Source organism: Arvicanthis niloticus, chromosome 21 (genome assembly GCF_011762505.2).
Source record: "Arvicanthis niloticus isolate mArvNil1 chromosome 21, mArvNil1.pat.X, whole genome shotgun sequence".
Taxonomy (NCBI): domain Eukaryota; kingdom Metazoa; phylum Chordata; class Mammalia; order Rodentia; family Muridae; genus Arvicanthis; species Arvicanthis niloticus.
The window spans coordinates 8797818-8813366 of record NC_047678.1 but is presented as its reverse complement, the minus strand read 5'-3'; the positions used below and the strand labels follow the sequence as shown (position 1 = coordinate 8813366).

General features: G+C 46.2%; 1 protein-coding gene and 1 long non-coding RNA gene across 6 annotated transcripts in view; one reads left to right on the top strand and one right to left on the bottom strand.

Annotated features, from left to right (window-relative positions):
- Mrap2 (melanocortin 2 receptor accessory protein 2) overlaps nucleotides 1–15549 on the bottom strand; it is a 33194-nt gene that overhangs the window by 2564 nt on the left and 15081 nt on the right. For all 4 annotated transcript variants that reach the window (XM_034484136.2, XM_076918137.1, XM_034484135.2 and 1 more), the window contains exons 2-3: nucleotides 12953–13086; nucleotides 5270–5369 (exon numbers count right to left, since the gene is read on the bottom strand). In XM_034484136.2, the coding sequence (XP_034340027.1) occupies nucleotides 5270–5369; nucleotides 12953–13085 (233 nt within the window). In that variant the 5' untranslated portion in view covers nucleotide 13086. The remainder of the gene's footprint in view (nucleotides 1–5269; nucleotides 5370–12952; nucleotides 13087–15549) is intronic.
- Nucleotides 5216–15099, top strand: LOC143435440 (uncharacterized). Of its 2 annotated transcripts, none has more exons than XR_013105758.1 (3): nucleotides 5216–5380; nucleotides 6279–6418; nucleotides 13272–15099. It is a non-coding gene; the product is annotated as an uncharacterized LOC143435440 (long non-coding RNA). The 2 variants fall into 2 exon arrangements; XR_013105757.1 differs by lacking the exon at nucleotides 13272–15099 and adding an exon at nucleotides 7115–10995.

The window sequence follows — 15549 nt, the reverse complement described above, 5'->3', positions numbered from 1 at the left end:
TCCTCTCTGTTTTATGCCCAGTTCTCCACTTCTCTGGCACCTGCTTCAGCTCTCCAGGACCAGAATCGTATGCTTCTTGCCTACATCCCCAGTGCCACAGACAGCAGTAGGTATATACTCATTGCCCAGCATGTTTCTGTTGGACGAGTGAATGAATGAACACATCAGTCATGAGGAGATCTGAAAATAAAGCAAATCTTGTCCTGGCAAGATGCCTCTTCTACAGATCCTACAGGCTGGAAATAAATTCAAAGACATGTTCGGCTACAGCCTAAAACTAGGAGCAGATGTACCTGAATGGACGGGTGATTAGCTCTAAGTGTAGACTCCAAAGACAGGGATACAAGAAGCCCAAGTCGGTTCCATGCAAGTGTCTCCTCTGCCTGTATTTAGCTACAGGGAACCACCTTGTCTCTGCTCCGTACTTCTCCAAGAGCTACCCAGGGCTTCCTCCCCAGGGTGCTTGGCAAGTACAGACCATCTGGTACTTTGCACCTTCTACAACTGGCCAGCCGGGGTGATGGCATAGGCTCAGATACCACGATAGTGGTGGGCTATCTTCCTGCTAATTGTTAGTGAGAATGGCCCTCAAGGAAGGTAATAAAGTCCTTGCTGTTGTGTCCAACATTACCACACAGCACTGCAGTCTACAAAGTTTGGGTTCAAGAAACTTGGGTAACCGGTGAGAGAGATCATACAGCAGCCAAAAGCAAGCACTGACTGTTCTTCCAGAGAATCTGAGTGCTTGGGACTACCTGGGACTCCAGATCCAGGGATCTGACACCTTCTTCTGGCCTCTATAGGCACCTGTACATACACACACACACACACACACACACACACACACACACACACACACACACACTCAAAATTTTAAAAACTTCAAGCTACAAAAAAATATGTTTTAAGTAAGTTTGCAATATTGTGGGCCACATACATAGCAATCTTCAGCCACATATAGCCTGTAGGCTTTGATTCACAGAGTCATGCTAGAGGGTCTTAAGGCAGCGTGGTTCTCACTGAGTCATAACTGTGAATACTCTCAGGTAGTTAACACAGTACCTGTCCAAAGATGCTCTCTAACAAGCAGCTGCACCCTGCCTTCAGTTTCCAGGAAAGAAACTCATGCATTATTGCTAGGATATATAGAATGTGTGTCTGTGATGATGGCCTGGGTACCATTAGACAGGTTCTATGCTCTCATGACAGAGGAGAGCCAGCTGTAGCTTTAAACTCCTAGGACCTCCAGGTCCTAGGGAAAACTAAGCTCCCAATATCTATAATAGTAGTTAAACAGCAGGTTAAAAGACGTTTTAAACCGGCTGACTCTCCTGTGGCTCTGGCTGAACCTCTGAAATACACAATTATAAGGCCCTAACATCTTAAATTCCATCTTAGCTAAAATTATATCTAAAACCAGAAGCCTCAAGATTCAAGATCTGGAACCTTGATAGACAGCATCTTCCAGAAGAACTCGTCCAGTCCTCTAACCTGTGCAGTGAGTGTCCATGTTCACCGTGCACCCCATTCTACCCACCCCCGCAGCCTGATATTCCTGCCTTGTATGTACCTCCCTCCCATACCCTCCCTCACCAATCCTCTCAGTCACTCTACCCTCTAACTACAGTGGACCCGACTGCCCCCTTTGAGGCGTCTGTCCACCAGCTGGCCCCTGCCCTGTTGCGGTCAATGTCTCCATGGCATGTCTGTGATCTAGCAGCAGAAAGTGTCTGTTTACCCTCCCCCCTCCTGCCATCTTTTTCTGGTTTCTTTCCTAGGTCATGTTTCTCTGCTTTCTGTAGAAGCTACTTTCCTCTAGCCATTCATTCCCACGTACAGATGTGTACACTGATAAATGTGTGTGCCCTTCAAAGGGTTTTGTGAAGATATGGGCTCTGTGAATGCCCTATGAAACACTGAACACAGCAAGATGTTATCTACAGGCTTGTCTAAAACCCTGATTGCTACGAGACACACAGCCATCCCCAGATACATCTTCTCATGACAGAAAACCAAATAAAGTCAGGCAGACAGACCCCCCTCCACACACACACACCCCTCTACCTGCAGAGCACAACACAGGTTATACCCCGAGTCAGCCCCTGAGGATTTCCCTTAGTCACTGCACACTGACTATCCTCCACATCTACTGGGGGTGGGGGGCGGAGAGGGCAGGGAGGTGCTGAGCAGAACAAGGGCACCTGCCATTTCCAGCAGTCACCTCCATGGGGCTCTTACAAGCTGAGAAAAGTCATCCTCAGAGTGACATTCTGTGAGAAAATAACCGCTGCCACTCTCGGAGACACAGCCTGTGCTGAGAGTTCATACACACTGTAAATCAGCCTGAGAGAGGCACCCAGCACACACTTCTGTGAAAGCCCTCCCATGTAACAGGTTTTTGGTGATTACCAGGGAGATGTTGGACCGTGTGGGCAGGGACAACTCCATCACTTTACAATTCCTCTCAGCATGGCCCTGGGCAAGCAGTAACTAACTACACGCTTAGTAAAGTCTCCTAATTGATGGAAAAAAAAAAAAAACAAAAAACAAAAAACAAAGGCAATTCAGCAAAGGTTTATGGGTTGGACCCAACCCAGCATTTCTACCTGTTGACAGTGGTGATCAGTGTCTTGGGATCTCAGTGTTCCTTAGCAACCGATCTCCACATCTGCACCCTGCCCGCTAGACCTGGGCCGGCAGTCAGCACTAATGATTTCAGGAGCTTTTTTCTGCCATCTGCATACCCTTGTCCTATAGTTGAGTGTCATAGTCTGCTAAATTACAACATGAGGCAAAATGTCATTTCAGTTTTATAAGGTCATGAGCAAGTCTGTATCACCCTTAAATAAAAGCTACTCTTAGCAGGATAGAGGGCATCTAACAATGGAAAAAAAAAAAAAAAAAAAAACAAGACCATTTGTGGTGGATGTCTGATGCCTGAGGCTTGAAATTTTTTTTTTAAGAAGTCCAAAATATCCAACATGAAAATGATTCTAAAAACCCTCTAACCCTAACCCCGTGCCTCTCTCTGACAGACGTGTGCTAATGGGCTGTAATGTTCCACCGAGACACTGCTCAGCCTCCCCTGCAGACAGGAAGCACAAAATGTCTTTTTACTGCCTGTAGAGAGCATCCTGGTAAGAGCCTTCCGGCTGCACACACAAAAATTACTCCATGGGAAAAATAATCACCATCAAAGCTGCATCTCCAACCTAAAAGCTTTTAAGAAAGAAGATACCAGCTTTACACCTGGATCTCTGCCTCCAAACCCCTGCTTTCTTGAGCCCATAGACACCTGGTTCTCTTCTAGACAGGAAGCTGACCGCCATTCCCAGCCCTGAGATCAGGTGGGCAGAGCTAGTTATCAAGAATGAATGACAGAAGGAAAGGGTGGGTTCTACTCCCCATCTCAAGAACAGAAAGGTGGGAATCCCCATGCGTGTTGTCATAGCAACCGAGGAGCCTGAGAGGTGGGGCTACAATGCTTCGCAGCAGTGGTTCTCAACCTTCCGACTGCTGTGACCCTTTAATACAGCTCCTCGTGTTGTGGTGACCCCAGCCACAAAATTATCTGATAACTGTAATGGTGCTTACAATTATGAATTATAAATATCTGATATGCAGGATATCTGATATGCTACCCCTGTAAAGAGGTACTTTGACCACCACCCTCCAAGGGTTGAGACCCACAGGTTGAGAACCCCTGCTCTAATGGAAGCTGCCTCTGTCCCTTACCACCCCTGTAAGTCACATCACTTGAGGATGATTCAGACTCTGCTGTGCTCTACTAACAAGCCCAGTGACTGCTACATCCCATAACCCAGCCTAACTCCATTAGTCCTTCTCAGCCAAATCTTAACATGGTTCGGACTCTGGGAAGCAGTATTGAAACTATGCCTCTGAGAGTTGATCCACTACCTTCTTGAGAATAAAGGACACTCCCCCTTCACTTTGTTTGAAGCATGCAGGGTCCCAGGGAGCCCTGCTCTGTATCTGAGCATTGTTTAGAATGGCTCCTTAAGGAAGTAGACAGACAGGGATCTAAAAAAAAAAAAAAAACCACAAAATGCAAACGTGCCCACTCTCCCCCACCTCTGCTCCTCCCCTCTTTCTCCCAGTACCCTGCCCCCACCTCTGCTCCTCCCCTCTTTCTCCCAGTACCCTGCCCCCTGTGTACATGTATAGAGAAATGTCATTCCAAAGTTGGCTCATTCATACTCTATGAGCTTCAAAGGCTGCAGCTGCAGGTAGGAGGTCTTGTTTGGACTGTCAGTGTTAGTTTAGGAAGGCACTCAGCTCTATGAACGAAGCCCACCTACCGTAAAGTATGTAGACATAAGTATTACTTCATCTAAAAAAATATACATGCACAGAAACGCCTAGAGCAGTGTTTAGTCAAATAGCTAGATATCGTGGCTTAGCTAGGTGTTTGTACAATGTTTTACCTACTTGTATGTATCCAACATGCCTGCTGTCCAATGAGGCCAGAAGAAAGCATCAGATCCTCTGGAACTAGAGTTATAGGCAGTTGAGAGCAGCCATGTAGGTGCTGGGAATCAAACCAGGGTCTTCTGGAAGAGCAGTCAATGCTCTTAACCACTGAACCATCTCTCAAATATGTTTGTTTGTTTGTTTGTTTTTTGTTTTGTTTTACTTTATCTTTTCTTACTATTAAAAACTACACCATGTGTTTGGATTTCCCAAACAATACTATGAAAAGTGCCCCTCATTTGTTGTTGTTGTTTGTATTTAAAGGATTTCTCTCTCTAGTTACCAACATTTCAAGCAAATTGTGCAATGGGGTGAACAGTTCCCTTTTGCTGGGATCTTTGTTATAGCTGAAGTATGAAAACAAGAGCCAACAACAGTCAAGGAGAAACCAAGGAGTGAGACACAGGCAGAGTACTGCTGCCAGGCTCAACTCTGTAAACACATCAGCAGCATTTGCATGCAATTTCTTCCATAGAAATGCTTTTTGAAAAAAGGAGAAAATACATCTTAACTTCAATATAAAAATCAGATCTAGGGTTAGCATAAAGATGTCAGAAAAGGCCCAAGAAGCCTGATTTCATGAAGGCAAAAGCAGGATCTCTCCTACACAGCACCCGCATCTTGGTGGCAATCCACGCCCCGCCCACCTTCCCCTCTCCTGTGTCTGCCCAGCCCCAACACTGGTGCCCCGCCCACTTCCCCAGCCGCTGGGTCAGCCCAGGCAGTACTGGTTCCGGGTTCTAGTTCTCTAATAAAGCACAGAGCAGCCCAGACTTACTCTTGGTGTGGGGCGCCTGTCTTCGTCAGCAAAGTCAGCACAAAAAACATGAAAATCACAAAGACGGCAAGACCAACCCAGAATCCAATCACAATGGAATCTGCAAGACAGGTAAGGTGACGTTAGTGTTTCACGCGGTTTGAGTTGGCTTACACATTTCAAGATTCTGAGCTTTCGAGAGATGCTAGAGTGCACAGACAAGAAGTCAGAAACATCATGATGAGGGTGTGACGTCAGCTCACAGGTTATCCCACGCTTCCATCTTCTACTTTGCTGACTTTGATTAATTTTTTTTAATCATTGTTATTTAAAATGAACTGACTTTACTACACTTCATTCATGTTCGTGTTGACACAATTCAGGTCTAGGTCAGTTTTTGGAAAGTACATATAATAGATGGTCTCCTGACCGCCACTAGTGAATACCTTCTGCTCCCCACACACACACCCCACACCCCCAGCACAAGCTGCTTTATGCCAGCTCTGACACTGAGGCTGGCAGATGAAATGTGCCACCCAGGCCACTTTACTTGGTGCCAGAGGCTGAGAAGGCATCCTGCAGGGCCGGCTTTTATCATTACAATGGCCATCCTTGTCTCCTAATTCACTCCTACTTTAAATCCCATTTTGTCTGGGGGACATCAAGTCCCTGTGTGTAGCTTTAGCTGCTGGCTACAGCTTCCTCACCCCAACACTTGAACAGACTTTCTCATCACTTTGGAGCTGGTGAAAGTCTGTCTGTCCCACGGGTTCATGCTTCACACTGCCACTCTGGCAAGCTGCCTCTGATTTTCTTACCTAAATACCCCTCCCTCCTTTAAATCAGAGCACTCCCGGGTTTGGTTTGGTTTGGTTTTCTCGGAACGGGTCTTTCCTTGTCCAGTCTTGGGCAGTAGTCAGGGCTGTAGGCGGTTTCTGATTTAAAGGGTTTTCCATTATAGAAGGTTTGAAAGCAATATGAACCCTCTTAAACCTGTACTTCAAACTTTCAACTTCAGTCTTTTTCCCAGGCTTGCAAGGTACCACAGGCATGACGCTGTCTCTAGATAAAGAACAGCAAACTGCCTCTTCTAAAGGGCCACTCTGTTAAAGAAGGAACAGCGATACTACACCATGACACTCAGCTAGGCTCGGATGATTACTAGGTTAGGTAAGTCAAACCATTTTCAACTTCTATATTTTTATGTATAATAGGTTTATTGAGATACATACCATCTTAAGTCAAAGCTGAACAGCCTTTGATATACATTTATCAATGTGTATATATGCAACACACTTTCTAAAGTAAAACTGACAATCCACTCTGCATAATTTATACTTGTCTATAACGTATAAAAAAATTAATGTCTCATTTCTAGTATGTTAATTTCACATGCTAAAAAACAGGAATTTCTTTAGAGCTTGCCTTTTAATATAATGGAAATAAGTCATAAAAGAAAGGTGTGTGTGTGGGGGGGGGTGTGTCTTCAGGATGGTGCAGCAGGGAAAAGCATTTGTGGAGAAAGCCTGACATTCTGAGTTTGTGTCCCAGAACCCTTCAAAGCTGGCCCGAGAGATCCATCCAACTCCACAAAGTTGTGACTACATGAATACCTGTGTGCACCCACCCACACATCATACACACAAAAACATACCATAATAATAAATAAAGTTAAAACACATAACGCGCATCACCAAAAACACACGTATTCGAGGACAGCTGACTTGAAATTGTAAATCTCAATTATCTGGGCATGTGCTATGATGAAATGGTGCACGGTTATCTCCGAGTCTATGCACTGGACTATAGCAACTGCTTTATAGAAAAAAGCCAACTCTAAAACCATATACCCGTGTCATGTTTCAGCCCTCTGTGATAAATGGCATTTCCAGATCTGTCTATTGAGAAGGTCTCCCCTGAAAACCCCTCCTTGCTTAATAAGCCTTCCCAACGACTTAAAAGGAAGAGCTGAGAAGCTGCCTTGTGGTTTCATCTCTACTAAAATGCTTCTGTGAGACCCTGGTACACCTTTGAGCAACGCTCTCCTCTTCCGCATTCAGGCCGTCTTTAGAATCCCACCTTAAAGGATTTAAAATGACCAATAAAATTATATGTAGAGACAGAAGACGAAATTCATGTAAAAGGCCCCATTTACCTGTATTGGTTTCTCTGGGTGTTTGTGTGTGATAAGCGTTTGACTGGGATTGCTACTGTAATTAAAAGCTGATTTCCCAGAGAGGCCTCAGTACCCAGTCTCTTTGTTCAGAATCTACAACAGCAGCTTTTAGCTTTCGTAGGAATGGTGGACTGGTCCCCAGCATGCTTCCTCCTTCCTAAGCAGGGAGTGGGCAGAGGGCAAGGAAGGGGATGCTGAGACTATGTAACACAGGAGCAGAGACTGCTGCTACCCTTTATGAACATCCTACAGTCCCAGCATCTCTAAGACCCTGAAGTTGCTGCTGCTTCTGAGGCCACAGCTTCACTAGAAGCCTCTCCTGGGCCCTCTTCAGGACTCTGTACCTCATGCTGCCAAGCCTGTTTCTCTCCATTACCTATCCTGAGGTTTTCACCGCAGCTGAGGGTGCACTCTCCCCAATGCCTCCCTTGGGCTTTCTTTGTGGGAGACTCCAACCCCACCCCACAGTACCAAGCCTCGGGCTTTATCATTGATCCCTCCATGCCTTCAAAACCACTCCCTTATGAGGGACTTACACATTATCAAGTTCAGGTGCCAACTCAGACTCAGCCTTGGGCCCTGTGAGCCACAGCGTCTGTGGGCTGACCAGGAGGAAATCTTCCCAGATTTTACCTCAGCGATCCCAGTCTCCATCACAGCTGATTTTTCTTAGCTCAGCTAACCTGCATCCATTTTCCCAATACAACAAAGGTTCCACTTCCATGGTCTTAATTCAGATTCAGACAAACAGCTCAATAGCTCTTCCCTCTGAAACTTCTAAATGCAGACTTCCATTATGTGCCCTGTGCTCTGCATGACTTTCTCCGTTCCCAAGATAGCGCTCTGAGCTCTGAGCACTCAACGGCTTTTTTAACCCAAAGTTCCAAAGTTCTCCTCTGCAGTCCTCCAAAATACAGTCAGGCCCAAAACAGCAATCCTCAATTTTCCCAATACCAGTTTCTCTGCTAGTGTCCTCCCAGCCCCAACCCCCATGATAAACACTGACCAAAACCAACTTGGGGAAGGTTCCTTGTTTTACCTTATATTTTGCAGTCCAACATCAGGGGAAGTCAAGGCAGGAATCTAAGAACTCAGAACCTGGAGGTAGAAACTGATGCAGAAGCCAGAGGAAGAACACTGCTTACAGGCTTGCTCAAGGCCACCTGTCAGGGTGGCCCCACCCACAGTGAGATGGCCCCTCCCACATCAATCATTAATCAAGAAAATGCCCCGAGGACTTGCCCACAGGCCAACTATAATGGAGGTGAGTCCTCCATTGAGGTTCCCCCTCCTCAGGTGACTCTACACACACACACACACACACACACACACACACACACACACACACACGCGCGCGAGCGTCAGTTTCTAATTCACACCCACTCACCAGCCTCTTAGCCTTGAAAGGCATTAAAACCTGCATCCTTCTCCCCGTGCCTTCTTGGATGTATGGTTAGTATGTTAATTCTGTGGGTATAAAACTGAGTTCTGATGTCCCTCACTTCAGAGACCCGTCTTTCCTTATATGTCTTCATCCCAGTTAATGGCAATTGCATCCTCTCAGTCACTCTGGTCCCAAAGCTTCAAAACAACCTTGCTTTGTTCTCTTAAGCCCATGCCAAGCCATGGACAATCTAGAGACCCCACGTCTATAAACATCTGAAATGCACGTGGTTCTTGCCAGTCTGCCTTAGCCTGCACCTTGGGACCTCAATGGCTATGGTAAGGAGTCCCTCACTGGTCCCTAAGGCAAAAGCTATTCCTCTGTTTCAAACCTTGTACAGACTTCCTAGAGAAAAGCCAATAGTCTCAGCCTAATCTCTATGCTCCTCCCATGACCTCTATGCCCTGTCCTGATCTCTATGCCCCACCCCTCGTGTCCTGCTCTCCTTGACATCTCTACACTTGATTTCGGCCACTCTGTATGGAATTCATTCCCCTGGCACTAGGATGATCTCATTTTCCTTGCATGGTCCAGTTTATTCCATCCATGAGACACTGACATGGTCTTCCCTCAGACACCGGCTCAATTTCATAGTTCCTCCAGATCATTCCCTCAGATCTCTCCCTTCCAGTAAGGCCTTCCATGGATAGCCACAAATTCAAGCTGTTCGAGGAGGTGCCTTTGAATTTTCAGCTCACTGCTGTCTCTCCCGCACTTAACAGGATATCGTGTATCATAGGGGTCTAGGAAATATGCTGAAGTCATAAATGAATAGTTTCCACTCTAAGTAGCAACCATGATTTCCGTAGGTTGAAGAGCGTCATCTGAGGAGGTACCAAATGTGGTACAAGTAAGGGGAGTTAGCCATAATAGTCAGACTTGCTCACAATATACATTTCTTCTGAAAATGTTCTGTTGCTATTCTATTTGCCAAACTAGCTTTATGGGTTGCCCTGTAAAAAGCGTGCCATATTAAAGGTAAGGGTTACTGCTTTATTTAAAGAGAAGTCCAGGAGCTGGAGAGATGGCTCAGCCACTAGGAGCTCATGTCGTTCTTGCAGAGGACCAGGTTTTGATTCCCAGCACCCATATGGTGGCTCACATTTGTCTGGAACTTCAGTCACACGTGACTGGACGCCCTCCTCTGGTCTCTGTGGTCACTAGGCACACATGGTGTATGGACATATAAGTAGACAAAACACTAATACACATAAAATAAAAATAATAAAATGAAAGAATGTACAGATGTTCGCATTCCCATGGTTGACATTTCTGGGGCTGTTTCCTTTCCTGTATATGGAGGGACCATGTCTCTTTTATGTTCAGTTCCCCCCTCAGCCTCATACACTGTCAGGTTCTGTGTCTAGATCCTTCACCTTGGTCAGATTTCTTACATTGGAACAGTGAATAGTCGCCTTGATTTTTTTTTTTTTTTTTTTTTTTTTTTAATATTTTCCTTATATTAGTGTTGAGACAAAAGCATTCTCATTAACAGTACAGTCGTTAAATTAAGGATGCAATGCGCCACAGCTCTGCCTTGGTTTTTAAAGAAGTTCTTTTTTCAAACAATAATCATTTCTATAACAACAACAAAAAAAAAAATGGTCAAAAGAGAGCTTCTTTGGTTGTTTCTGGAAATACGCCAATGGAAATTACAGCAGCAGACTGTCTGTGGAACCCCTCAGACCAAGGGAAAGAGGCAGGAGCAGGCTGACATGGCCCTGATAGAAAGGCTCACGTTACAGAGAACAGCATGGCTCTCTGCCAGTCTCTCCCATTTCCACCAAAAGTCAGAACAGATGAGCGTCCTTTCCTACAGGTTATCCCATTAAAAACAACAGATTAAAGAACTTAGTGAGTTTAGGAGGGTGATTTCATACTCAGACCACAAGATCCTTCATCAGATAATTCATGACAGCCTATCCTAAGAGGTTCGTGCCCTCTCTCATCATCCCCATAAATACTGAGCAGATGTCAACAAAGGAAGGAGAAAAGCATTTCATTATTACTGCAAGTGTGAAGGATGTGATTTAGCTAGTGGCTTCGCTTAACAAAACAAATGTAGAGATCCCTCCTTGTAGCAAATGGGTGCTGCTATGTATTACTGTAACATATTGATGCTGCCAACAGGGAAAGGAGGGATAGAGGAAGGGAGGGAGGGAGGGAGGGAGGGAGGGAGGGAGGGAGGGAGGGAAGGAAGAAGTGAGAGAGAGGGAGGGAGGAAAGGAGGAAGGGAAGGAAGGAGGGAGGGAAGGGGGGGAGGGAGGAGGGAAGGAGGGAGGGAGGGGGAGGGAGGGAAGGAGGGAGGGAGGGAGGGGAGGAAGAAGTGAGAGGGAAGGAGGGAGGGAGAGAGGGAAGAAGTGAGAGAGGGAGGGAGGGAGGGAGGGAGGGAGGGGAGGAAGAAGTGAGAGGGAAGGAGGGAGGGAGAGAGGGAAGAAGTGAGAGAGGGAGAGAGGGAGGGAGGGAGGGAGGGAGGGAGGGAGGGAGGGAGGGAGGGAGGGGAGGAAGAAGTGAGAGGGAAGGAGGGAGGGAGAGAGGGAAGAAGTGAGAGAGGGAGGGAGGGAGGGAGGGAGGGAGGGAGGGAGGGAGGGAGCATGACTGTGCTATTCAATGTTCCACTTGATCTGGACCACTTAAGAGCCTAAAATGAAGGACCGGAGAGATGGCTCAGCAGTTAAGAGCAGTCAGTGCCCCTGTAAAGGACCCCAGTTAATTTCCCTGATCAAGTAACAACTACCTATAACTCCAGTTCCAGGGGAACTGATTTCCTCTTCTGGCCTCTGAAGGAACCACCCACCTTCACACGCATACACGCACGCACGCACACACGCATGTACACAAAAATCAATGAATCATAACAAGTCTAAAATGTTTGCAGTGTCTATGTATTCAACTAGAAACAACTGGACAATGCAGACATGTTACAGCATGACCCAGAGTGGGATGCAGATGGTCTAATATCAGTTCTGCCTCCCCAAAACAGGATGCTTCCTGTGAGCCAGAAAGCACTGGGCTGGAGCAGAGGGAAACAGTAACCTTTCACAGAATGCCATTGCTTTGCAACAGATCAGTAATCACCCAATTCTCTGCATCATAACTGATGCCTATGACGGCCTCTGTGGCCTCTGATGGGAGGCTGTCCTCATCTGTCTCTGTGAGCAATGCTCTTCACAAATCTGGAATTTCAAAGGGATTTTTGAAGTGCTTTTTAATATTTATTTTTATTTTATGTGTATTGGTATTTACCGTGTGTGTGTGTGTGTGTGTGTGTGTGTGTGTGTGTGTGTGTACCAACTGTGTAGAGTACCCATGAAGGTAAGAAGAGGGTATTGTATCCTTTGTAGCTGGGGTTACAGATGGTTGTGAGCAGCCAGGTGGGTGTTGGGAATAAAACTAGTGCCTTATCTAAGGGCTGAGCTTTCTCTTCACCCTCCCTGTGGGTTTGTAAATGGTATTATTGGCTATTACAAGTGAAGAGTCTTTATGGAATCACTCTAGACCCTATTTCTATAAACATCTTTATTGTTGTTTTGTGGGGTTTTTTGTTTCTTTTGTGTGTTTTTATTTTGTTGTTGTTTTGTTTTTGTTTTGCTTTGTTTGTTTGTTTGTTTGTTTGTTTGTTTTTTCAAGACAGGACTTCTCTGTGAAGCCTTGCCTGTCCTGGAACCAGCTCTGTACACCAGGCTGGCCTCAAACTCACAGAGATTTGTCTGTCTCTGCCTCCCATGTGCTGGGATTACATAGACTGATCCACTGCCTGGCAGGACCTGGAATAGTTAATTCCTTCTTTTAAAATAATAAATAAGTAAGTAAATAAATATCTCTTTCTAAAGCTAAAACACATATTCACACTCTTCCACCAAGTAGTGTTTGTTGTTTTAAGTCCTCTGTAAATCAGAATCACCAGTACCCCCATATCATACTACCCCACAGAAGCTAGCCAGTATGAAAGGGATGCTTTGTATTTAGAGATAGAAGGGTATTCTGTAAGAAGACAGGATGTTAGGAAAAAGCCATCACAGGGGACCTCACAGGTTAACACAAACAGATGACAGTTACCCCCAAGGAGCAGCACAAGCCTTACATTTATGAGCCTTCAGTCCTTCGAAGGAAACCGGTCCAATCTCATAGTACTCATATTCCCAGGTGTAGTCGGAGTTAGATGGTGACTGTGGGGATGTCCTGTTAGAAGGCAACCTCTGGGCAGACATCTCCATCCTGCACACATGGAGAAAGGCAAGTGCAGAACTCGTCAGTTCATTCACAGATGTACAGCTACCCTGACTGATCTTGGATGCATCCAAGCATTTGGGATCAAACAACCCCTCTCGCTCTTGCCACTAGGTCACCAGCTGCCCACACCCCACACCATGTAGCCTCTATTTTCTTCTGTTTCCCACTAGACTACAGTACATATTACATCGACACTCTGTGTGTGCTATGAACTGTACTGAATGCTTGGCGTGCAATCAACGTGAACTCCCGGGAGATGAACAGGAAAAGGGAAAGAAGAGACTATGTCAGAACCTCGGAGATTGTACATCCGCCTCACCACCTAGACCTGTGTGGAATAAGTAACATCAGTGTGAAAACTGAACTGCCAGTGTGTCTGTCTTGGGCACACTGTGTAGCAGTGCAGATGTACAACCTAGATGTCAGGAAACGAGTAGAAGGAGGTCAGGAGCAGCGGCAGCTGCCCCATGGGGAAGATCCTCAAAGGAAGATTTTCAAGATTTCCCAAATAACTTTTTTGTTTATTGGGTTATTTTAAGTATCTTCTTTGGGAGATGTTAGAATTCGTGCTTGAGATAATTGAAGACCGTGCAGCCTATGTGTAATTACCATGGGTAATTACATCTCATGTCAGTGTGACAACCTGCTAGGGCAGAGCCACCAACGTTCTATAGATCAGAACCCTACAAACAGATGGACAAACAGAAATCATTTAGGAGAAAGTCTGGATAAAATACTAATCAAAATCAAGATTCCCTGAGCAATCTCCACCACTGCACTTCTGTCTTTAAAACAACTCTCTGGAACTTTGGCTGCCTGCCAGGGTCTTACAGTCATCCCCAGCCAACTTTAGGACAGCCACGGGGACAGCTAAGCAAAACCATTACCACCATTCTGGCCCAGGGCTCCTATCTCCCATTTCATTGGCTCATCTCTCCCAGACCCTAGACCTGGGACCCACATGCTGAGGACTCAGAGTCAGCACAGAACACACCCAAACACCAAATCCTCAGCACAAAAGAGACTTACTACTCCAGAGGGGACAAGCTGGGGGCTGCCTCTGGATCACAGAAAGACAGCAAGAGTCTCTGCAGGAGTGGTTTTAACAAGCTAAAGCAGGGGTCTGTGCTAGGATGAATTGGGAAGTCCTGATTGAACATGAGAGTCACTGTGGCCAAAGAATGAATTACTAGACCTTGGCGCTTTGATAGCTGGTCCTTGGAGTTTTCAGTCAGGCATAAGGAAGTGGCCAAATAGGGAAATAGACCTTGGTGGCTAGCTTCAGGAATGTAATCTGTCTAGCAAAGGAAAGGGCAAGACCTGCCAGTGCCTAGTTTGTAACGCTGGTGAGAGAGCCCTTCACAAACTATCCAATAATGTCCACAAAGTAAGGAGCTGTGGCCCACAGATACCTGCCAGGGTCAGGAATTAAGTCACTCCCCTTAAGGGAGAAAGGCAGAAACAGAGATGTCAATGCTTACATAGGAAAAAAGGCTCCATAAACCAAAAGGACTGCTGACCTTCACATAAGTTAAATGTTCAGTTACCCATCCCATCTCAGTTTAAACTAATGTAAAACCATTACCACATGTGGTGGTTAATCTGATCTACTTGTCTGGATTTAGAATCACCATGGAAACACAATTCTGGGTATAACTATGAAGATGTTTTCAGATAGGCTTAGTGAGGAGGGATGACCCATCAACAATTAGGTAATGTTGGGTCATGGGTGGGGTCCCAGACTGAATAAAAAGAGGGGAGAGCAAGCCAGGCACTAGCACAGCTCTGCCTCTGCTTCCTAGCTGTGGATGCAGTATGAGCAAGTGCCTCATGCTCCTGCCACCATGTCTTTCCTACCGTCAAACTCTGAGTCAGAATAAAGCTGGCTGCCTTTACTTTGTTTCCCCGGGTATTCTGTCACAGAACCAAGAAAAATAACAGATGCAGAAGGTTGGTACCATAGAATGGGGCCTGCTGTCATAAACCTGGCCTTGTGGTTGTTCAGCATCTGACTCTCTCCCTCCCTCCCTTCCCCCTTCTCCCTCCCTCCCTCCCCCTTCTCCCTCCCTCCCCCCACTTTTCCCTCTCTCCCTCTCTCCCTCTCTCCCTCCCCCCTTCTCCCTCCCTCCCCCTACTTTTCCCTCTCTCCCTCCCTCCCTCCATTGTAGTTATCTCTTTTCACCCCAATGGTAGTTCCAAACATACCCCCCCTCCCAAAACTGTCACTATATACGTCTATCTTCTCTGCTATTACAGCTTTGGCTGATATCAGCTGCCTTCCTGCTGACTGACTCCAAGTGGGGGCAAGGCCAACTTTCAGGGGCCTGATTCTTTCCCCTTCCCACTGTTTCCTGCCTTAGGAGCTGTGTGCTGCCCTGACTGGCCCAGGCTCCAGCAGGCCAGCATCACAATTCCCAGTCACCAGGCCAAGGCCAACCATGTATGCTT